General features: G+C 35.9%; 1 protein-coding gene across 1 annotated transcript in view; it reads left to right on the forward strand.

The window, feature by feature from the left end:
* Positions 1–25,486, forward strand: part of FASTKD1 (FAST kinase domains 1) — a 48,701-nt gene that overhangs the window by 16,325 nt on the left and 6,890 nt on the right. Inside the window, exons 4-12 of the mRNA XM_080798425.1 lie at positions 1,875–2,000; positions 4,160–4,558; positions 6,944–7,054; positions 7,928–8,059; positions 18,136–18,622; positions 20,300–20,414; positions 22,762–22,890; positions 24,075–24,206; positions 24,578–24,691. Coding sequence (XP_080654551.1) covers positions 1,875–2,000; positions 4,160–4,558; positions 6,944–7,054; positions 7,928–8,059; positions 18,136–18,622; positions 20,300–20,414; positions 22,762–22,890; positions 24,075–24,206; positions 24,578–24,691 — 1,745 coding nt within the window. The remainder of the gene's footprint in view (positions 1–1,874; positions 2,001–4,159; positions 4,559–6,943; positions 7,055–7,927; positions 8,060–18,135; positions 18,623–20,299; positions 20,415–22,761; positions 22,891–24,074; positions 24,207–24,577; positions 24,692–25,486) is intronic.

Consider the following 25,486-nt stretch of genomic DNA (forward strand, 5'->3'; position numbering starts at 1 on the left):
GCCAAAATAGGAAATGGGGATTAAAAAGTGAAAAAACAAAACCAACAAAACAGAACAGCTCTCCTAAACCAAGTAGAAACCTAGGGCAGAAAGGAAAGGATTGACTAAGGTGCAGAAGAAACAATGGGATATTTACCTGTAGACAGAGAAGAGCAGGCTCAACACTGGTTATTATTACCCCATCTTAAGACCTTTCAACATATTGCTTCTTAAAGTAAACCATGTCATAAACCATGACACATTCTTAAAACTGTAGTTACATATGGGCGAGTTCTTTAGGCCTTTGTTGATATGTACTGGATTAAATTAAATAGGATCAAATAGTTCTCTGGCTTGAGAAATTCTACATTTACTGAATTGTGATTTTAGTAAGTCTCATGACCTAAACCCATCTGTCTTCTCTTCACCATTTTTGCACTCTCTTTATCTGTAACTAACTTTTTTTGAGAGTAAGGAGAAATATCTTGTTTCTTTTGTGAGCAGTCCAAACTGGATTTTTGGGTTAAAATTGGTCATTGTTGACAATAGCTCAAATTTTTAAATTTTTTCTTTAAAGCAGCATTGTTATGTGTAATTATGCTGCATGAACAAATCAGTTGTAAAATAGATGCTTTTTTTTTGTTTTTCTGTTAAACAGTTCAATTTCAAATTACAGTTGTACTTCCCAGTCAACCATGCATTTCTTTTTAATTTTTCATTTCAAAATAGCTTAGAAGATTTTATTCTACATGATGTTTTTTATTTTTAATGATACTTTCATTTTTTCATCTTGATAATATTTAAAAATTTTTAAAACTCTTGTATTTCCTATGTAGAATTTTTAGTAGTATCATAAAATAACATTAACTCATGGTTTTTTTGGTCTCTGTGGCCTGTTATGTTAATTTTTGTTACTACATTAGCTATTAACCAATTGTTTTGTTAAAATGTTTATAAATGTTATGTAAACATAATTTGTAATGATTCAAATAGGACACATTATGGGTTAACACTATATGATGGACTCTAGCAAGGGTAATTAGCATGTATTTGAATTAGCATGTATTTGTTTTAAAGATTCCTCCATGATTTGTATGATTCAGTTGTTTGTTCTTTTTTATTGTTGTGTGGCATTTTAGGAATAAGTACAATTTATCCAGTGTATTTTTGATAGATATTTAGATTGTTTCGAGTTTTTTGCTATTAACATATTGTGCTGCTGTGAACTTCTTTTTGCCTGTTTTAGTGAATTCTGAGTTCTTTTTTTCTTTTTTTTAATCTGTAGCAATTCTCCTTCCTTCTCTTTTGTCTTGCCATTTTCTTATTGAAGAAATGGGATCATTTTTCCTATAGAAAAATTCACAGTCTTGTTATAGTGGTGGTGGTTTTGTTAATGTAGAATCTTATGTTGAAATTGATCTGTCACCTCAAAAAATGAATAGATTAATGATTCAAATAGTTTCAAGTGATTTTTCCCTTTAAAAAATCTTCCAATTGGGGCACCTGGGTGGCTCAGTGGGTTGAGGCCTCTGCCTTCGGCTCGGGTCGTGATCCCGGGGTCCTGGGATCGAGCCCCGCGTCGGGCTCTCTGTTCAGCGGGGAGCCTGCTTCCCTCTCTCTCTGCCTGCCTCTCTGCCTGCTTGTGATCTCTGTCTGTCAAATAAATAAATAAAATCTTAAAAAAAAAAAAATCTTCCAATAGTATCTGACTTTTTAATTGTTAGCATGGGTTACTTTTATAATAATAAAAAAATCAACATTTAAAAAATATTCCTTTTGTATTAGTAATATATTAGTATATTAATACTTCTGATGGCTTTTTATTTTATAATTGTATATTGTGTTTTAAGTGAACGTAAATAGTAATGATATCCTTTGTATATTTCCTTTAACAGGTTTGATATTAATGTGCTGTCAAAATTTTCCTCTTGCCTAGCAAGTCAACATTTATATTTCAGTCCACTAATGGGAAAAATAGCCAATATTGTACATAAGAACCTGGAAACCATAGAGGACTTAAGGTAAATATATGATAGATCTGGGCTTTGGATACATATACATTTAGATTTACCACTTACTACCTATGTGACTTTAATCTCTTGAAACTTTAGTATCCTTATCTATAAAATAGTACTACTTTGGAATCTCCTTTGCAATGTTGCTGTGGGAGTTAGAGATAAAGTATTAAAACAGAACACGAAACTGTTGAAATCTGTGAAATATTTGAGATTTTACTTTACTGTAAAAGCTGACAAGTTTGCTGCCCCCAATGACCTCATTTAACTTTAATTACCTTCCTAAAGACGCTGTCTCCAAATATAGTCACATCGAGGGCTAGGACTTTAATATATGGAGTTTTGTGAGGGGACAGTTTAGTCTGTAGCATACATCAGTGTTAATAGCAGCTTTAGTTGTAATAGTCAAAAGGTGGAAATAACCTAAATGTTCATTGATAGATGAATGGATAATCAAAATGTGATATATAGCTACAATGGGATATTATCCAGCCTTAAAAAGGAAGGAAATTCTGATGCATGCTACAGCATGGGTGACATTATGCTAAGCCAGACAAAAGGACAAATATTGTATGACTCCACTTAAATGAACTCCCAGAGTAGTCACATTCATAAAAGCAGAAAGTAGAATGGTTATTGCTAGGGGCTGGCAGGGGTGAAGAATTGAGAGTTACTGTTTAAATGGGTAGGGAGTTTTAGTTTGAGAAGTTGAAAAAGTTCGGCAGGTGGATAGTAGAAATGATTGTAGAACAATGTGAATATACTTAATACCACTGAACTGTATACTTAAAATGCTTAAGATGGTAAGTTTTATGTTATATATATATTTTTACAAACATATAGCAATGTAGCTTGTAAAAGCAGAGAAAATAAAAATCAGTGTAAATTTTTTTAACTTTAAAATATTCTTGTAGGGACGCCTGGGTGGCTCAGTTGGTTGAGCGGCTGCCTTCGGCTCGGGTCATGATCCCGGCGTCCTGGGATCGAGTCCCGCATCGGGCTCCTTGCTCGGCGGGGAGCCTGCTTCTCCCTCTGCCTCTGCCTGCCACTCTGTCTGCCTGTGCTCGCTCTCTCTCTCTCTCTAACAAATAAATAAATTTAAAAAAAAAAAAAAAAAAAAAATTTAAAATATTCTTGTAGACCCCTTTGAGAATCTAATGAAATCTTTGGATATTTCCCTACTCTAAACTGCAATTACAAATATACATAAAATTAAAAAAGTTATTTCAGAGGTTTTATGGTTAAATGAAATAGCAATATTAAGTTACCAATTAATGTTGCTTAATATTAATATGAAACATTTGAGTCGAGAAGTCAAAGTATTATACAACCGGGTTTTAAAAATATATTTGTTTTATTGGAAAGGTTGAAGAAATTTGGAAACTAAAATAAATGCAAACAGTCCCCTTGTCCTAAGGGTTGAGATAGTTTACATTTTTTCTGTAGATGTTTTATAATTATCATCCTTGAACATTTGTTATATACCTTTTCCATTTTGCATTTCTTATCCATTATGGGTACATTCTTGTATTTGTGGTTTTCTGATTTTTGTATTATGTAAGATTTGTGTTTTGAAAGCCCGGACCTCACCTTTGTAATTTTGATGTCTCCCTCAATGCCTGGAAGAGTGATTTATGTTCCCTAAAAGTATTTCTTAGTGAAGAAATATTAAATGCTATGTTATATTAAGTACTTACTGTCATATATTACTATCTGCCTAGCATAAGACATTAAAAAGTATGAAATCATTTATTAGTGAGAAATATTTTGCCACGATTTTTATTAGTAAGTTACAGATACAAAGAGAAAGGAGTAACAAACAAAGTGAAGTCTATTGCCAAAAATGAAAATTGAGATTTTTAATGTTGCATTCATGGGCTATTGGTCCAAAGTGATTTCTGAGTGAATTTCACTAAAATATTTTCCTTCAAGGCAGTTATCTATAGAATGAGATATTATGCACACTTAACAAAAGATATTATTGCAGTTTTAAAAAATCTACATTCGATTACTAGGAGGCCCCATAAGAATATTTAAAAGCAAAATTCTGTGGTATAAAACCCATAATATTTTAACTAGTTCTTTTCCATATCGAATCATTTAGTCTTAGGATTGTTCTTTATTCTTAAATAAGGTGAAAATCTTTGCATCTTTTTCCTTTTTAGGTCCTTGTCTGTATTGATGGTCAGCATATCTTCTTTAATATCACAGCGTTTTCAGGAACAATTAGTGAACAAAACAGAACATCTTTTTGATACCATAGATTCTTCTCAGGTCAACGTTGCAAGAAGAATAGTAATATTTCTTCGAAATATTAGATATAGTTATTACCCACTATTAGAAAGGTGTAATGAAGTGTTTTTAAGCAATATGAACGACCTTGATTTGGATTCCATCAGTAAAATACTTAGTCTGTATCACTCTCTACAGTTTCATAGTTTTGAATTTATTAAAATGGCTAAAAAGAGGCTAACTGAAATGATTCCTCTGTTTGATCACCCCGATGGCTTTGTAAAACTGTTTGTAGCACTGGGACCCATTGCAGGACCTGAAGAAAAGAAACAGTAAGTTCAGCTTAAATTGCTTTACTTTTCTTGTTGTAATTGAATGGAACCTTGCAAGCTTAGACCTTGAAGTTCTGGAAGGCACACATATTACCCCATGCAGCTCTGGAAGGGAGAATAATCTCTTTTGTCTGCTCTTTGATCCCTTCTGATTGTTTTAATTTACATCTCAAACTCAATTTATTGTTAAATTCTGAGAAAGGACCAATAACTCCATGGCGGTGGCCAACATAAGAAAGGATAAGGGAGATGGATATTCTCTGTAGAGAATGCCAGTTAAGTGTTTTTATTCTCCCTTCCTGGGCCAGATGACTGACACTACACACAGATATAAGACTCTCCCATCTCTAGTATGGGGTGTAGAATATTCAGAATTACAATAGTCCTAACAATGGACCATTCTGTTCTTTGTCTTCATATTCATCACCAAAGGCATTGATTGCTTAAGCACCTTGGTAAATGTTCCCTTATCAGGTTGGAGTGAATTTCATCTTTTCCCTATCTTTTAAAAAATTCCCAGTTTTACCAGATATTGATGTAGATAGAATTGTTTGGGATATAAAGATGGGCAAACATTAAATTAATGTATGATTCCTAAGTATGAGCAAAGAGATAAATATGATTGGTAGATTCAGTTAAGCAGGGGTTCCAAACATTGTATAATAGAGGTTATCTACATCATTACTCTCTTACCAAAGGATTCACGGAGAGTTTTATTTTTAAGCGTCCTTTGAATTATATGAAGATATTTAAGGATATATTTTAAGAGATTGTATCAAGATGGGAACAAGAGGATTACTTAAAGAGGTTTTATTGAATTTATTTATTTATTTATTGCCACCAAGTACTGTTGGAATCTCATATGCTAAAGCAGTACAAAAGTTGAATTTAACTGGCTCCCTGCCTTCAAAGAATTTATATTCCAACCAGGAGGATAGAAATGTATATATAATTAAAATGTGTAAATACCTTGATATTGCAATACCGTTACAAATAGGTACTCAAATTGATGATAGACATAGTAGATAGGAAAATGAGAGAAAAATGTGGACATAAATGACTGGGAAAAGCTTTGAGTAGAAGCTGGGTTTGAAATGTTTGATAAGGTTGTTGAAAAGGATGGTGTAGAGCTATCCAGTATGAACAGAGAATTAATTTATCCTGTTACCTTCAGATTTCATGTTTTGGGCTTGCTTTCTAAATTATTGTATAGGGGCACCTGGGTGGCAGTTGTTTAAGTGTCTGTCTTTGACTCACATTGTGATCCTGGGGTCCTGGGGTGGAGCCCCACCTGCACTGGGCTCCCTGCTCAGTGGGAGCCTGCTTCTCCTTCTCCCTCTGCTGCTCCCCATGGTTGTGTGCTATCTCTCTGTCTCAAATAAATAAAGTATTAAAAAAGAAATTATTCTAAAAGATACAATTAAATATAGGTACTTGTATTAGTGTACGCACTACTTTGGGTGGTTTAAAAATGGATTGTCTTTTTAAATTTTCATTTTAGGGGCACCTGAGTGGCTCAGTGGATTAAGCCTCTGCCTTTGGCTCAGGTCATGATCTCAGGGTCCTGGGATCGAGCCCCGCATCGGGCTCTCTGCTCAGCGGGGAGCCAGCTTCCCCCCACCTCCCCTCCTGCCTCTCTGCCTACTTGTGATCTCTCTCTGTCAAATAAATAAATTTAAAAAAAAATTAAAAAAAATAAATAAATTTTCATTTTATAGTATCACAGCAAGTATTTAGTATATGAAATTTCTGTTAATATGCAGGTATATTGACTTCCTGATTAGATCTTACTCAATTTAAGATAATTGGGATATTGTTAGAATGTTAGTTTTTAGTTCTTTAGCTCTGTAGTACTGAATAATTTCACTGAATTATATTTTATAATCATTATGACCTTATTTGAGTATCAAGTTAAAAACCTTTTGTCTATATTTTTTTAAGAGACAGTTTAAGATTAGAGCATACTGAAGCCTTAATTCCTTTGATAAAAATGGTGTATTTTTCTTTATTTGATCATTTATATTATCCCCTATTATGTGGGGAGAAAATTGATACTGCATATTGAATTCAGTTTTTGTTTATACTTCTTTTCTATTCATTACCTTAATAACTTATTTTATTTTTTTAAAGATTTTATTTATTAGAGATAGAATGAGCAAGGGAAGTGGCAGAGGCAGAGGGAAAGGGAGATGAAGGCTCCCTGCTGAGCAGGGAGCCCCACATGAGGCTTTATCCCAGGACCCTGGGATTATGACCTGAGCCAAAGGCAGCCGCTTAACCTACTGAGCCACCCAGGCACCCTACCTAAGAACTTATTTTAAAAAAGAACTTTTTATAAGCTAGTCATCAGTTTTTCAACATAAAAATATTTTTCTTTACTTCTAGACTTAAATCAACTCTATTATTGATGTCAGAGGAGCTAACCAGCCAGCAGGCCCTAGCAGTGATGGGAGCAATGGAAGAGATGGAAAGCAGAAATTCACATCTGATTAAAAAGTAGTCTTTCCTGAAATTCATGGTGTTACCTTTGCTTGTCATCCATAAGTAACTATTTTTCTTGGGGATGCATTATGTTTTTTTCTATAATCTAGCTGTTGGTTTTGAAGAAATAAGGAATTAACACTTAGAGCATTATTATCTATATAGTTCATTTTTTAAAATAAAGGTTTTTAAATTGTTTATAACATTTTTCATTTCATTTGCTGCTGCTGTTATTTTCAAGCAGAGCATCATAATCTAGGGAAGTGGAGAGCATCTATTTGAACTTGAATTGGTTTACACCACAGTTTCCTTGAAATCATACTGCCATATATTGTCTTTTTTAAAAAGAAATTTAAGAAGAAAAATACAAAGCTAAGATTATATATACTTAATGTTTTATTACCTATTATATGATCCTTTTTAAGGTATTCATTCTGCCCCATTTCTTCCAGTATACTCCCTCTTAGCATTTCTCATTGCTTTTAATCCATTCCATTAGAGAGCGAATGAATTAAGGAAGAAAATCAGTTTTGATAATTGTTAATAACTCTTGGTATAGATTTCTTTGCAGGGAAAATGTGGAATTTGATGGCTGTTCTGAATTTTTTTTAATTTAGAAAGTGAAACTTTATGCTTTTCTCCCCTCTTACTATTAATAATTAAATACTATTTCATTCACACTTTATTGGTAGCTCTTGTATCATTCTATTTTAATTGTTTACATTTCTGTCACCATTTTGAGACTGATCTTCAAGAGCAGAAAACCTTATTTCATTCATTGCTATTTCTCCAGCACAGAGCATGTCTGGCATGAAAGAACTCTTCAGTAAATATTTAAGACCTAAATGAATGAATTGATTATAATATATGTTTTCTCATTCTTTATAGAATTGCTTCCGTCCTGTATAAACATTTGGATAACTATAAACCAGTAGAGTTATTGAAGATAACTCAGGCATTGATTTTTCTACATTTTCAAAGTAAAGAGCTTTATGTGAAACTCAGAGAATTACTGCGTAGGTAAGGTTAAAATCAAAGTGTTTATTTTATAATCTAGTCTCAGTATTTGTTCTGTTTAATTATGTGGAGAGTTGTTGGAACTTTTGGAGGCAGAATTAAGTGGCATATTACTTAAAATGTTAGCACACTTCTCTCTCCCCATGCACGTTCTGCCAGTTGAAGCCAGTAGGGCGATGAGTTTCCCAGCGATGAATAACATTAAAAAAACCAAGGCATTTTCCTTCCCTGCAGAAATACAGTAACTATGAAGACTGGAACTGCCCAACAAGGCAAAACTCCATTTGGGAGCACTCATATTTAGGGGCCTTCAATCTGCTTTCTTGCCTGTTTTAAGGCATGTTAATTGTTTTAAAGCATATTAAATCTTTTGATTTGTAATTTTAAAAATAAGACATTTAAGAGTAATGTTACTGAAAAAGTATTTTTATGTTTATAATTTAACATTTTCTGTTTCTCCATGACTATAACATTTGTATTTTAACAGGGAAGTTACTCAGTTTTCTAAGGATGTTTATGGAAATGGACTCAAAATAGAGTTTTCCATGAAAAATATAATGACTTGAATGAAACTAAAATTAGATTAATTAATTAATTAGATTAATCTTTTTCTTCTCTGTTTTTCTGTACTAGTTTGATTTCTTATTTTGATTCCTGAAAGACAAGGCATGGGACCCTATGCCGTAATCAAAAAATTGGCATAGAGTTGAAAATGATTTTTATTATAATAAAATGGTATGCCATTAAGGTTAAGAGGGATTTGAATTGAAAAATAAGAGATGGCACTTTATGAGGTGAAAATTTAGCTTATTAGATATGTTAGTAGAAAGTTCACCCTTGAAGAAATAACTTTCTTCTTACCAAGGTGATTATATGCAGGATTACTGTTTCTTCATCCTTTTCATATTTAGCATAGACTTTCACATAGCCTCTGAATAAAGAATTTTATGTTCTATATTAAGTATCAGACTGGCCCAGGGACATGGTTTCTTTGGTCTACACAATGTTATTTAAAAATTTGAAATTACACAGTACTGTTTGCCTATAGGTATGCTAACAGAAAAATAAGAGCAGAAGTTGGTGTGTCAAAGGAAATTCTAATTTACCCGTGATGTTTTATTTCCTTTGTAAAATGACTTGAAGCAATATGATAATGTTAAAATCTAGAAATCCTGAGTTAGTGAGGGCCCTTATATGTCTCTGGGGTTTAAAATATCAAAAAGTTAGGGGCGCCTGGGTGGCTCAGTGGGTTAAGCCACTGCCTTCAGCTCAGGTCATGATCTCAGGGTCCTGGGATCAAGTCCCACATCAGGCTCTCTGCTCAGCAGGGAGCCTGCTTCCCTCTCTCTCTCTCTGCCTACTTATAATCTCTATCTGTCAAATAAATAAATACAATCTTAAAAAAAATAAAATAAAATATCAAAAAGTTAGTTGGGGGATGTTGTATGGAAATCATAGGTACTCACTTTCTCCTATTTCAGTGCAAGCAGTATCAAGTAGACTTTAGGGGGAACACAGTCTAATTAAACTATTCACATAACTATTCCTATAAATAGCTCCTGAAACCATTCAGGGAACACAGGGAATTCGTTTACTAGAATAATGTGGCCTTTTTTTTTTAAACCATATTGAAATGTAATCTACATACAGTACACCTTTCTCCTCCTCATTACTCTGCTTCTCTCAACCCCCAGGTTAGCTACCACCCCTAGTTCCAACTGTGTGCATTAGTTTGTGTGTCTGGTGTGTCTCGCTTCTTTTGCTCAATAATTATGTTTATGAGATTTACCCATGTTTTTGCTATATTGTGTTTTCTTTGTAAGGATATAACAACAATATTTTACTATAAATCCATTTTACAATTGATGAATATTTTATTTCCAGTCTTTGGCTATTATGAATATCCTCATATATATCTTTTAGTAAATATATGTATGCATTTCTGTAGATATTTACCAGGGAGTATAATTGTGGGTTCATAGGTTATACATACGTTCATCCTCAGTAGATCTGGTAAATGGTTTTCTAGAGTGGCTGTGCGGTTTATATTCCCAACAGCAGAATGTGAGCTGAGCATTCCTGTTGCTCCACATCCCTGCCAACACTTGCCATATTTTTATTTTCTATTTTTAGTCATGCTGGTGGGTATGTGGTGGTATTATAAATAAACACACATGCACATGTAAGTTTTGGAATTTGAGGAAGTGTTTCCAGGAAAAACATCAAGTGGAGGTTGGAGAGATTGTATCTGTTGGGGGTGTATTTTTAGACAGATATCACAAGGTTGGTACATATTGAGAGTTCTACCCTTTAGGTCAATTCTGCAAACAGATAAAGCTTTTGGGTCCCTTTTTTAAAATATATATAAAAGGGTGTATCTATTTTTTGTGGTTACAAGGATAAAATATTCATTTAGTACTAATTGGGTACCTACTTTGTGCCAGGCAGTGGGCCAAATACTGTATAAAAATCATTTTGTAGCACTTATGCATGGAGCCTGGGCCTTCCACCACTGCCACCTTTGCGGGTGTGTCTTCACAGCCCTGCACTATCTCCCCCAGCAGACACCGGGCAGCTGCGTTCATCAATAATTTGAACAAAGAAAGTCATAAGCTACATTTTAATGTACTCTAAAGATGCTCAGGAGACCCATGGTTTGCAAGAGAGCATCAGATTAAATTCGTCCATTTTCTTCAGAGTTCGAGATGCTTACCATTTTGGTCCCTCTTTATGAACACGTTTGAATAAATCATTGCGACAGTCATAATACTTCAAAGATCTTCTCTGAAATTCACAAACAGCTATTTTTGGATCTCTGACATATCATTTGCCCTGTGTGTCATGCCTTCTGCTAAGCTTGCTAACCTTTGCAGCAAGATGTCTATATTGTGTGGTGGTGATTTCCAGCTCTTTACATGTCAGAACTAAAACTGTGATTGGCAAATCTGAACAGCACCCTATACCGAGGAATGAGCAAATCCCAACTTGGAAGGCACTGCTGTTGACTGCCTGGCTGTCCTGACCCATCCACCTGTGGCTGCAGCTGTTATCTTGTACCCTACTCATGTGATGAGCAGCTCCAAGTCTAAACATCTTATGCTGAACATTCTATGCTGGCTGTCCTTGCCTGGGTTGTGCCTGAAGATCAGGGCACTCAGCTGCCACAGGGTCATGGATGTATAAAGTGTGGCGGTAATGGCATGACCTCTGAGCAAGCAAAATGGCCCTTGTGTGCCAGGTGCACCTTGACTGGATCATGGTTGATATATTCAGCCATACATCCCCTCAACCACCTCTCACCAAAATGACTAGGAGGAGGAACACCCAACAGAGGGAAAATTCAGAGACTCTGACCTCTGGCACAGAACTACTGGATATGAACATAAAACAACATGTTGGAAATGGAAGTCAGGGTAACAATCATCCAGGCAATGGCTAGGTTGGAGAAGACCATTAGTGGCAACTAATGGTAAGGGCGGAAGTGAGAGCTAATCTGGCAGACCTTAAAAATGCTGTCAATGAGATCTAATCTAATCTAATCTAATCTAATCTAAATACTCTAACAGCCAGGGTAAGTGAGGCAGAAGATCAAATTAGTGATCTAGAAGACAAACTGATAGAAAAGAAGGATCAGGAGAAGGCCTGGAACGAACGGCTTAAGAGCCATGAAAACAGAATTAGGGAAATAAATGACACCATGAAACGTTCCAATGTCAGAATTATTGGGATCCCTGAGGGAGTGGAGAGAGAAGACTGGAAGATATAATTGAACAAATACTGGATGAAAATTTCCCTAATCTGGGGACTGGAACAAGTGTTTGTGTCCTAGAGGCAGAGAGGATACTCCCCCCAAGATCAATGAGTGTAGAAAAACCTCCAGGCACATAATTGTGAAATTCACGAGTCATAAATTTAGAGAGGATGTCTTAAGGGCAGCTAAGGGGAAGAGATTCCTTTCATACAGAGGAAGGACCATCAGAATAACGTCAGACCTATCCACAGAAACCTGGGAAGCCAGAAAGGGCTGGCAAGTCGTATTGAGGTCACTAAATGAGAAGAACATGCAGCCGAGAATACTTTATCCAGCAAGTCTGACATTCAGAATGGATGCAGAGATAAAGAGCTTCCAAGACCAGCAAGGTTTAAAAAATTATGTGACCACCAAGCCTGCACTACAAGAAATATTAAGGGGGGGGTGTTCTATAAAAGAAGAAAGAACCCAAGAGTGACATAGAACAGAAATTTGCAGAGATGGTCATAGAAACAAGGACTTCCCAGGCAACATGATGTCAATAAAAACTTATCTTTCAATAATCACTCTCAATGTGAATGGCGTAAATGCTCCCATAAAATGGTACAGGGTTGCAGACTGGATAAAACAACAGGACCCATCCATATGCTGTCTACAAGAGATATACTTTGGACCTAAAGATATTGAAAGTGAAAGGATGGAGAACTGTCTTTCATGCCAACAGACCTCAAAAGAAAGCTGGGGTAGTGATTCTCATATCAGATAAATTAGATTTTAAGCTAAAGACTGTAGTCAGAGATACAGAAGAACACTATATCATTCTTAAAGGGTCTATCCACCAAGAACATCTAACAATTGTAAATATTTATGTCCCCAACATGGGAGCAGCCAACTACTTAAGCCAACTTTTAACCAAAATAAAGAGTCATATTGATATGAAAACATTAATTATAGGGGATCATAACACACTACTCTCAGCAATAGACAGATCATCTAAGCAGAAAATCAACAAAGAAACAAGAGCTTTGAATGACACATTTGACCAGATGGGTCATAGATATATATAGAACATTCACCTTAAAACAATACTCATTCTTCTTCGGCGCACATGGAACTTTCTCCAAAATAGACCACATACTCAGTCACAAATCAGGGCTCAACCAATACCAAAAGATTTAGGTTATTCTCTGCATATTCTCAGACCACAATGCTTTAAAACTGGAACTCAACCACAAAGAAAAGTTTGGAAGGAATTCAAACACTTGGAAGCTAAAGACCATCCTGCTTAAGAATGTTTGGATCAACCAGGAAATCAAAGAAGAACTTAAACAATTCATGAAAACCAATGAGAATGAAGACACATCAGTCCAACACCTATGGGTCACTGCAAAGATGGTCCTAAGAGGGAAATACATAGCCATCCAAGCCTCACTCAAAAAAATTGAAAAATCCCGAATACACCTGCTCTCTTTACACCTTGCAGAACTAGAAAATCAACAATAAATTAAGGCAACCCCATGCACAAGAAGGGAAATTATTAAGATTAGAGAAGAGATCAGTGAGTTAGAAACTATAGATATGGTAGAACACATCAATGAAACTAGAAGCTGTTTCTTTGAAAGAATTAATAAGATCAATAAACCACTGGCCAAACTAATCCAAAAGGAAAGAGCAAAGATCCAAATTAATAAAATTATGAACGAGAGGGGAGAGATCACGACTAACTCTAAAGAAATAGAAACAATCATCAGAAATTATTATCAGCAGTTATATGCCAATAAGTTAAGCAACCTAGAAGAAGTGGATGCATTCCTGGAAACCTATAAACTTCCAAGACTGAAACAGGAAGAAATAGACAACCTGAATAGACCAATATCTAGTAACGAGATTGAAGCAGTTATCAAAAAACTCTGAAAAAACAAGAGTCCAGAACCTGATGGATTCCCTGAGGAATTCTACCAAACATTCAAAGAAGAAATAATACCTATTCTCCTGAAGCTGTTTCAAAAAATAGAAACAGAAGGAGAACTTCCAGACTCTTCCTATGAAGCCAGCATTACCCTGATTCCCAAACCAGGCAAAGATTCCATCAAAAAGGAGAATTTCAGACCAATATCCCTGATGAATATGGATGCCAAGATTCTCAAGATCCTAGCTAATAGGATCCAACAGTACATTAAAAAGATTATCCATTATGACCAGGTGGGATTTATCCCTGGGATTCAAGGGTGGTTTAACATTTGCAAATCAATCAATATGATAGAACAAATCAATAATAGAAGAGACAAGAACCATATGGTCCTCTCAATTGATGCAGAAAAAGCGTTTGACAAAATATAGCATCCATTCCTGATTAAAGCTCTTCAAAGTATAGGGATAGAGGGAACGTTTCTCAACTTCATAAAATCTATGAAAAACACACAGCGAATATCATTTTCATTGGGGAAAAACTGACAGTCTTCCCACTGAGATCAGGAACACCAGAAAGATGCCCACTCTTGCCACTGTTGTTCAACATAGTACTAAAAGTCCTAGTAACAGCAATCAGACAACAAAAAGAAATAAAAGGTATTCAAATTGACAAAGAAGAAGTGAAACTCTCTCTCTTCGCAGATGACATGATACTTTATATGGAAAGCCCAAAAGATTGCACCCCCAAACTACTAGAACTTATACAGCAATTCAGTAATGTGGCAGGATACAAAATCAATATGCAGAAATCAATTGTTTTCTTATACACTAACAATGAAAATATAGAAAGGGAAATTAGAGAATCGATTTCATTTATCAAGATACCTGGGAATAAACCTAACCAAAGAGGTAAAAGATCTGTACTTGAGGAACTACAGAACACTCATGAAAGAAATTGAAGAAGACACAAAAACATGGAAGAGCATTCCATGCTCATGAACTGGAAAAATAAACATTGTTAAAATGTCTATACTGCCCAGAGCAATCTATACTTTCAATGCCATCCCGATCAAAATTCCACTGGCATTTTTCAAAGTGCTGGAACAAACAATCCTAAAATTTGTATGGAACCAGAAAAGACCCCGAATCACTAAGGAAATGTTGAAAAAGAAAAACAAAGCTGGGGGCATCACGTTGGCTGATTTCAAGCTTTACTACAAAGGCTGTGAGGACCAAGACAGCATGGTATTGACACAAAGTAGACACATAGACCAATGGAACAGAGTAGAGAGTCCAGATATGGGCCCTCAACTCTCTGGTCAAATAATCTTCAACAAAGCAGGAAAAAATAAACAGTGGAAAAAAGATGATCTCTTCAATAAATGGTGCTGGGAAAACTGGGCAGCTATGTATAGAGGAATGAAACTCAACCATTCTTTTTACACCATACACAAAGATAAACTTGAAATGGATAAAAGACCTCAACGTGAGGCAGGAATCTATCAAAATCCTAGAGGAGAACATAGGCAGTAACTTCCGTGACATTAGCCACAGCAACTTTTTTCAAGACATGTCTCCAAAGGCAAAGGAAACAAAAGCGAAAATGAACTTTTAAGACTCCCTCAAGATAAAAAGCTTCTGCACGACAGAGGAAACAGTCAACAGAACAAAGAGGCAACCCATGGAATAGGAGAAGATATTTGCAAATGACACTACAGACAAATGGCTGATATCCAAGATCTATAAAGAACTCCTCAAACTCAACACTCAAAAAACAGATATTCACATAAAAAAATGGGCAGACGATATGAACAGACAATTCTCCAAAGAAGACATACAAATAGCTAATAGACACATGAAGAAATTCTCATCATCATTAGCCATCAAGGAAATTCAAATCAAAACCACACTGAGATACCACCTTACACCAGTTACAATGGCCAAAATTAACAGGACAGCAAACAACAAGTGTTGGAGAGGATGTGGAGAAAGGGGAACCCTCTTATGTTGTTGGTGGGAATGCAAGTTGGTGCAGCCACTTTGGAAAACAGTGTGGAGATTACTCAAAAAATTAAAAATAGAGCTACCCTATGATTCTGCAATTGCACTACTGGGTATTTACCCCAAAGATACAGATGTAGTGAAAAGAAGGACCACCTGTACCCCAATGTTCATAGCAGTAGTGGCCACAATCGCCAAACTGTGGAAAGAGCCAAGATGCCCTTCAACAGACAAATGGGTAAAGAAGATATGGTACACACACACACACACACACACACACACACACACAGAGGAATATTACACAGCCATCAGAAAGGATGAATACCCAACTTTTGTATCAACTTGGATGGGACTGGAAGAGATTATGCTGAGTGAAATAAGTCAAGCAGAGAAAGTTAATTATCATATGGTTTCACTTATGGAGCATAGGGAATAATATGGAGGACATTAAGAGAAGGAAAGCAAAAGTGAATTGGGGTAAATCGGAGGGGGAGACAAAGCATGAGAGACTGTGGACTGTGAGAAACAAACTGAGGGTTGTGGAGGGTGAGGGGGGTGGAAAGAGTGAGCCTGGTGGTGGGTCTTAAGTAGGACACGTATCTCATGGAGCACTGGGTGTGGTGCATAAACAATGAATCTAGGAACACTGAAAAAATAAAATAAAATTTCAAAAAATCATTTTGAAAATTTTGGGAAATAGAAAAAAGTACAAAAAGGAAAACAAAGATCATTCCTAAACTCATTCATCCACTGACAACAATTTGGTTTATTTACTTGTGATATGTACTTAACATGTGTGTAAAATTTTTTTCCCTCCTAGTTGAGAATACAGTTTTGTACTTTCTTCCCCTACTTAACCTTACCCACTTAGCATTTTCTCACATCATTTAGAACTATTTGTGTATCTTTTTAATGACCGGAAATTACCCATCATATAACTGTACCATAATTTATTTAAATGTTCTCTCATTGAACATTTAATTTTCAAATTTTAGCCATGTAAAAATATGATACATAACACAAATCTTTACTAGCATTTTATCTATTTGTAATCCTGTGTATTTAGAAAATTTTTTTAATTGAAGTATAGTTGCCATTTGCTCATATTTTAGATTCTTTTCTCTTTTTAGGAAAAGATTTTACTTATTTATTCATGAGAAAGAATGGCAAAGGCAGACAGAGCAGGGAACCCGATGTCAGACTCTGTCCCAGGACTCTGGGATCATGACAAAGGCAGGTGCTTAACCAACTGAGCCACCCAGGCACCCTTTAGATTACTTTCTTAGGCTAGTTTCCTAGACAGGGATTGACCATGTCAAATAATGTAATTACTTTTTAAGTTTAATAAGTAAAGGAGAATGCCTGTGTTGATGGAGCCTTGCTAACATTGCTACTATGATTATTTTAATATGCTAATTTAATATTTTAAAAAGTAACTCAACAACTTTATTTTACATTTGATTTTTTCTTCTAGTACTTCTAAGTCAAAAGAGTCTCTCTCTTTTTTTTTTTAAAGATTTTATTTATTTATTTGACAGAGATCACAAGTTGGCAGAGAGGCAGGCAGAGGGAGAGAGGAGGAAGCTGGCTCGCCGCTGAGCAGAGAGCCCAATGCAGGGCTCGATCCCAGGACCCCGAGATCACGACCTGAGCCATAGGCAGAGACTTTAACCCACTGAGCCACCCAGGCACCCCCCAAAAGAGTCTTTAAAAACTCCCAGTTTTAAATTTGTAATTTAACAACTGCTGTCTTGGTGGCTGGTCTCTTACTTTGGGGGTGGGACTGTTACCATGGGAATTTGGGAAAAGAGGCATGAGAAGGGAACCAGTGTTACTGAGTGATCAGTGTATGGCAAGTCATACCAGCTCCTAACAAGTCATATCAAACATTTAGCCCCAAATCTGTCTCTAGCAACAGCACTAGAAACATTGTTTTGACCCTGATCTTTGGTATGCTGGGGACTATGGTTTCATTTTTGCATAAAAGATTTGAGATGTGCCTTAGAAAATCTCAAGACTTATGGTAGTCCTTTGTGGACCTGTCATTACGTTTATCTAACCCTTCTTTTTTTTTTTTTTTAAGATCTTATTTATTTATTTGACAGGCAGAGTTCAGAAGTAGGCAGAGAGGCAGGCAGAGAGAGAGAGAGGAGGAAGCAGGCTCCCCGCTGAGCAGAGAGCCCGACGTGGGGCTCGATTCCAGGACCCTGGGATCATGACCTGAGCCGAAGGCAGAGGCTTTAACCTCTGAGCCACCCAGGCACCCCTCTAACCCTTCTTAAATTAACTTGTATTTTAAACCTATCACACCTGTTAATAATAATGATAATGATGTACTCAGACTTTAAATATTTTTCGTGTTTTGTTGCCGATTTATTAATTTTGTTCTTTTCATTTTCTTCTCCTTCCTTTACAGTTATTTGAAAATTAGTTTTATACCTAGTGAGATTTCCGTCCTGGTCTATACTCTTTCCATTCTTCCATCTCCTCACCTAGATGAAGTGGGAATGTCTCGAATTGAAGCTGTTTTACCGCAGTGTGACCTAAATGACCTGAATGGTTTAGCTACATCTGTTTTAAGATGGATTCATTATGATCGCAAATATCTGGATAATACCACTGGGAAACAACTGAAACTACTTCAAAAACTAGATCACTATGGTCTTCAGAGATTACGAAAATGCAACAATTTGAATCTATTGTGGGAAGAACTTAAATCTTTAAAAGGAGACTGGTTTGCCGAGTCACTTCTTGAAGAAACAGTTGCTACTTTACAGCGTTTGATGGATGAAATTAATTACAAAAATGTTGCAGAGATTGCAACTTTTATTTCTAGAACTAACTACCTTAGTACTTCGCTACTTGATAGGATAGCCTCAGTGGTCGTTCAGCAGATTGAAAAGGTGATAATGAGTTTTAAATAGTTGTCAACTTCTAAAAGCATAAATGTTTATCATAAGTACTTTGAGAACTTAATTGGAATTGGAATTTTATTAGTTTTAATTATTTTTTTAAAGATCTTGTTTATTTGAGAGAGAGAGTGCATGCGAACTGGAGCAGTGGTGGGTGGGGTAAGGGCAGAGGGAGAGGGACCAGCAGACTCCCTGCTGAGCAGGGAGCCCAACACTGGGCTGGATCCCAGGACTCTGAGATCATGCATGACCTGAGCTGAGGGCAGATACTTAACTAACTGAGCTACCCAGGCACCCCTGGAATTTGAATTTTATTTTATTTTATTTTTTAATTTATTTATTTGACAGACAGAGATCACAAGTAGGCAGAGAGACAGGCAGAGAGAGAGGGAGAAGCAGGCTCCCCGCTGAGCAGAGAGCCCGATGCGGGACTCGATCCCAGGACCCTGGGATCATGACCCGAGCCGAAAGCAGAGGCTTTAACCCACTGAGCCACCCAGGTTCCCTGGAATTTGAATTTTAAAAGTTAAGTTCTAGCATCTGGTTCAGCAGTTTGTTTCTCCTCTAAAGTTTTTTCCTCCAGCAGTGTAGATCTGGGGAGTATAGCAGTCATCTTTTGGTTCACTACAATATTTTTAAGACTGTAGTCAAAACTCATTGTCTAGAAAGAAATGCTTAAAACAATACTAATTGTTTTAAGAAAATGAAGTATGAATTTTGTTTTCTTTTTTCTTATTTTCTATAATCCTGTGATATTACTTTTACTGTTTAAGAATGACTACATTCAAAAGTGTGAGATACGTGTAAAGAATGAGGGAAGGGGCTCCTGGGTGGCTCAGTGGGTTAAAGCCTCTGCCTTCAGCTCAGGTCATGATCCCAGGATCCTGGGACCGAGCCCTGCATCAGGCTCTCTGCCCAGCAGGGAGACTGTTTCCCTCCTCTCTGCCTGCCTTTCTGCCTACTTGTAATTTCTGTCTGTCAAATAAATAAATAAAATCTTTAAAAAAAGAATGAGGGAAATGTAGGGTGTACACTGACTTCCGTATTCTTAAATTGTCAGTGTGTCTTCTTACAAATTTATTTCTGGAACTTACTTGTAAAATGTTGCCTTTTGGATTATGTGAGAAGCAGCTCACTTAAAAAATCTATATCAGGATAAGGCTTTTACTTAGGAGACAGTATTTCTCCCAAAATAAAATAAAAATCTGTCTTACTTGTTTAGCATAGTACCTGGCAGTCAATAAGTTTTAGTTGAATGAGTGAATAATGATATTTTAAAAATGAATGAATGAAAGAAAAATGATTATAAACTTCCTTAATTACATTATATGATGAGTCTATAAAATGGACTGATAACCATAGAAATTAGTAATACTATTTCCTGTTCATTTTAATGTCTAATGAATTCTGCAACAGGATTTTACACCTAACAAAATTAATTTGCAGATTATCTGATTAATTTTTTCTGCACTGATACTTAGAGGTACTAGAAACTACTGGTGGTACTAAGTAGATTATAACAATTGGAAAAACTAGTAAGTAGTGATGCATTTATCATTTTACTCTAGGCAAGTTAGAAAAAGATTTCTACCCAGAATAATAATTAGGTTAAATTTTTGTTTCATTTTACTGAAGTTTAAACTATAACATTTTGTTGTGTTTATACAGATCCACCCTTTTGTGATCCTTGGTATTATCCTTCCATTTAGCATCATGAACTATGATCCGCCTCAAAATGATGAATTTTTCAGGATTTGCATTCAATACCTGAATTCTTACTTAAGTAGGTATATTGTTTGGTAATATATTGAGTGAGTATGTTGGAGGATACCATTGCCACTGTGGTAAGAAATATTTCTCATTTAAGGGGTAACCATAATAGCCATGAGTTCTAGACCTAAAAAAAGTTTGTATCCATTTTTTTTTTTAAAGATCTTATTTATTTATTTGTCAGAGAGAGAGAGAGAGTGCACACACAAGCAGACAGAGTGGCAGGCAGAGGCAGAGAGAGAAGCAGGCTCCCTGCTGAGCAAGGAGCCCGATGCCGGACTCAATCCCAGGGCCCTGGGATCATGACCTGAGCTGAAGGCAGCAGCTTAACCGACTGAGCCACCCAGGCGTCCCAATTTACCTATTTTTATTATGAAAAATATTAAGCTTAAAGAAGAAATGGAAAAAATCAAAGAGTGCCTATATTCTCACTGGGCAGACTTAGTAATTGTTAACATTTTATCATTATTTGCTTTACTGTTTGTTTCTCTTGCTCTCTTATTTTTTTGGAACCATTTCACAGTAAGTTGTAGGCATCATGACCTTTCACCCCTAATTGCTTAGGCATACGCCTACCAAGGATCATGACCTCTTCTATCACCACAACACTACTATGACACCTAAGAAAATTAATAGTCCCTAATATCTAATATACAGTCCATGTTTAAATCTCTCTTATTAGTCTCAAAAATACCTCTTAGGGGGGTTATTTTGGACCCAACATCCACTCATTGCATTAGGTTGATACCTCTTTAGTCTCTTACAGTCTAGATATTGTTTTTTTATTCCTTTCCCCTGCCATTGACTGGCACTGTGATATGATAGCCATGTCTGATACTACTTTGTGAATAGACAAGTAAAATGGGTTGCTGTGATATGGTTATATTTAGTCATGAATGGACGTATGCCTGTTTGGCATTCATATATACCTCCATTTTTAAAAAATATTTTATTTATTTATTTGACAGAGATCACAAATAGGCAGAGAGAGAGGAGGAAGTAGGCTTCCCGCTGAGCAGAAAGCCCGATGCAGGGCTCGATCCCAGGACCCTGGGATCATGACCCGAGCCGAAGGCAGAGGCCTTAACCCACTGAGCCACCCAGGCACCCCCATATATACCTCTTTTTAAGTAACACAATTATGTAGAAAGAGCAGACTTTAAGTTGAGACTTATTGTGCTTTCCTGGTTGTTCAGTCTTGTGCCAATAGCCGGAAGGAAGTGAAAGCACATCCTTTTAAAAAAGTAAAATAAAATAAATAGTTTAAGAGAAGAAAGTTTGAGAAATACAGCTTTGATTTATTATTTTTTTTTAAGACTTACTAAGAGAATGGAAAATGCTTGGAGACCTTTATAAGTAAAATTTTAAATAATGGCATAATATTTTTATTTTGAATAATTATTAGATTTGACAGGTCACTATTAACCTCATTTGTGATTTGATCTTGATTTATGAAATAAACTCAGCAAAAATCCGAAAGCAAAGATGTAACGTCCTTTTTGTCCTTTCTAAGAATATTGCTGCCAGTAGAGACCCTTTCCTTCTCATCAGAAATGTCTCTTGGGTGAGGAAAATCCGCTAAATAACCTCACTGCACCTTTGCTGTTGGGTGACAGATAAGGGAGGAGGTGCTCTTGGAAACCTGAGCTTCGTATGTGTCTACACTCAGCCTGGATATTTGAGATCCCTAACAGCAACACAGACTAGTAGTCCAGGCTCCGGAGCTGGGCTCTCAGAGTTAAACCTCACTGTCCACTTGCCAACCGTGTGACTGTAGGCAAGTCATTTAACTTCTCTGTGCCTCTGTGCATGTATTTACAAAGGGGAGATAATAATTTTTTCTACTGTATATTGAAGTGAGATTTCAATGCGTTAATATATGTAAAGTGCTTAGAATGATACCTAACACATTCTGAGCATCTGTGATATTGTTATATCAATACATAGAGACTTGGACCACTTAACCACATACACTACTGACCTTTTTGTTTTGAATTCTTTCTCTTTACAAAACAATTTTTAAAACTTTTTATGGAAGTCAAATAATAGTATAGGAATATTTACATATCCTTAGCACATAGTATGAATTTACAGAAATTGAATCACCTAAGGAATTAGTACCCAGGTGAAGAAACAGAGCATTACCACAGTGTCTTCTCTCCTGTCCCCCTTTCCTACTCTGCTCCCCCGCAAAGGTCAGCACTTCACCACTATCCTGACTGGTAACAGTATAGATTAGCTTTGTCAAGGCTGTGTTTGTATCATTTTTTTAAAACCTGGGTTGACCTGAATAAAGTGTGTGCTTATGTATATGTGAGGTGGCTGTACATTATAATTTTTTTATCTTAATTTTGTTTCAGATGGATTGAATCCCCTCATGTTAGTGTTTCTTGGTTATTCTTTGGCCACTCTTGGGTATTTTCCAGAAGATCTGCTGAAGGCAATTTTTAACATCAAATTCTTAGCCAGAATGGATTCTCAACTTGAATGTGCGTATCTACATTTTTTTTTTTGTAAGGATTTTATTTATTCATTTGAGAGAGAGAGAGAAAGCACAAGCAGAGGGAGGGGCAGAGGGAGTGGGAGATGGAGAGGGAGAAGGCTCCCCGCTGAGCAGGGAGCCCGATGTGGGGCTCCATCTTAGGACCCTGGGATCATGACCTGAGCTGAAGGCAGTATCTACAATTTATTAAACCATTACCTATACTTTATATTCAAGTTTCCTCTCTACCTACGCTAAAGCATTTAAATGTAAATATGTATTTTTTTTTAAGATTTTATTTATTTATTTGACAGACAGAGATCACAAGTAGGCAGAGAGGCAGGCAGAGAGAGGAGGAAACAGGCTCCCCGCTGAGCAGAGAGCCCGATGTGGGGCTCGATCCCAGGACCCTGGGATCATGACCTGAGCTGAAGGCAGAGGCTTTAACCCACTGAGCCACCCAGGCGCCCTAAATATGTATTTTTTAATGAAAGTATTTCCTACTTTCTGGAGAAAATTTGGAGAATAGGAAAGTATAAAATAGGAAATAAAAGCTAACTCATAATTTTACTACCAAGTGAAACTACCACTTTTAATAATATTTTAGAGTATATCTTTCTGTCTCCCTCCTATTCTTATGTATATGTTTATATATCTATATGTATTTTAAAACAAATTTTGGATTATTAGTATATTCATTTTTCTATGTTGCCTCTTGTCATTGAACTATATTTTGAACAGTTTTGCGTGCCATCAAATATTTTCTGATGTCATGATTGTTTTAGTGTCTGTATATTCTGCTATGATAGGTATGTAATAACATTTATTATCATGTAGGTTGTTTCCAATTCTTCATTATAAATAATGATTATTATACATAAATCATTGACCTCATCTTTGTTTCTTTAGGATAGACACCTAAATGTGGAATATTAGGTCAATGAAAATTCTTTGGTAGTATTTTTAAAAATGTAGTTGTCATATTTGTGATTAGTGAAAACAACATAGGAGTTGGTCCTAATCATGCCACTGAATAATTTAAAAAATATAAAGCATGTGTGTGCAAATGAAATGATTTTATAATGTGAGGAAAAAAATACAAATAATGGGGATAAATGAATGTAAAAAAATGGATTGTCTTTGTTAGATCCCACCTATCAAAATCCATTAATATTTTGTTTTTGATTTCAGTTTTATGTTCATCTCTAAATATGAGGGTCCAATTTCGTCTTATGGAATTAAATAGAGCAGTCTGCTTGGAGTGCCCTGAGTATCAGATTCCATGGTTTCATGACCGCTTCTGTCAACAACAGTATAATAAAGGTTTGAGTTGTCTTTGGGTCGAACAGCAAATTTTAATTCCAAGGTGAATTAATAAGTAGCAGCACCTTGTTAAGCCCAACCATGACACCAGGGTTAACGATGACCAAACAGGCCATGACCTGTTTGATAGAACCATTTTATAGGTGAGATTTATGTTATAAGACTTTCTTAATATTTAGGACACTAAACCTCTCTGGTAGAGAGCACAGAAATTGTATCGTTCTGAATTTAATGTCATTGCATGTGGTATTATATCTAAGCTCTTGTTAAAAATATTAATCTTGATTTTTTGGTTAGTACAATTGGGTTGATTTTCATGTGAAACTGATTAACTTATTTTAAGTGCACTAATTATTTTTATTTTCATAAAGATATTGGCAGCTTGAGTGGAGCACAGCAGCAGATTTATAAAATGTTAGCAGAGGTGCTGGGAGGAACCAATTGTGTAAAAGCCTCAGTTCTTACGCCTTATTACCACAGAATAGGTGAGTGTGTGGTAGGTTATCAGGTACTCTCAGAAGACTAAACTAAATAAAGTAGAATCACCTCATCAAATGGAAATTTCCAAATAGACCAAAATAGAAAGAAGAGTACAGTGATTCCTCAAATTCCCATGGGCCAGCTTTGATAACCATCAGCATTTTGTTTAAAAAAAAATTTTTTTTTAATCAGTCTTTTACCAATTCTAAATAAAACCCAGATTCAGATTCACTGAACATTTCTAGATCTTCAGGTTGTATTATCTACCCGGATGAAGATTTCTACAGATTTGTGCCCAACTCTAAACTCATTAACTTTCTCAGTTATCTAGTTGTAGAGGGCATTTTGATTTGTCATGGAGGACATAAAGTTAGTAGGCTAGCTGATAAATTGGATGGCAACATAAGATTTTTAAAAAAAAATAGCTAAATTCAAGTGGTGGACTTAAAGATGAAATTTTAAGAGAATTAGCATAAACTTTGTAAATTTAGATTTAGAAAACATCTTGCGTACATACAGGTTGTTATATAGAATTATAAGCCTGATATTAACTAATACTATAAATGATTGTCAAAAATCAAATACTATTTTAAACCATGTTAATAATAAGAAGAAAGTTGGTAGTACCAGGGTATTCTGTCCTTCAGACATGTCTTAGTATTGTATTCTCTTTTGAGTGTTGCATTTTGTGGGAGACAGTGACGAATGGGACCTGGAAAGAGTCTAGAAATCCTGTCTTAGAACTAGAGAGGATGGGGACTGCACAGATTTCAATCCCTTAGCAAGTTCCTCAACCTTGG

Source organism: Martes martes (genome assembly GCF_963455335.1).
Source record: "Martes martes genome assembly, chromosome: 3".
NCBI lineage: Eukaryota > Metazoa > Chordata > Mammalia > Carnivora > Mustelidae > Martes > Martes martes.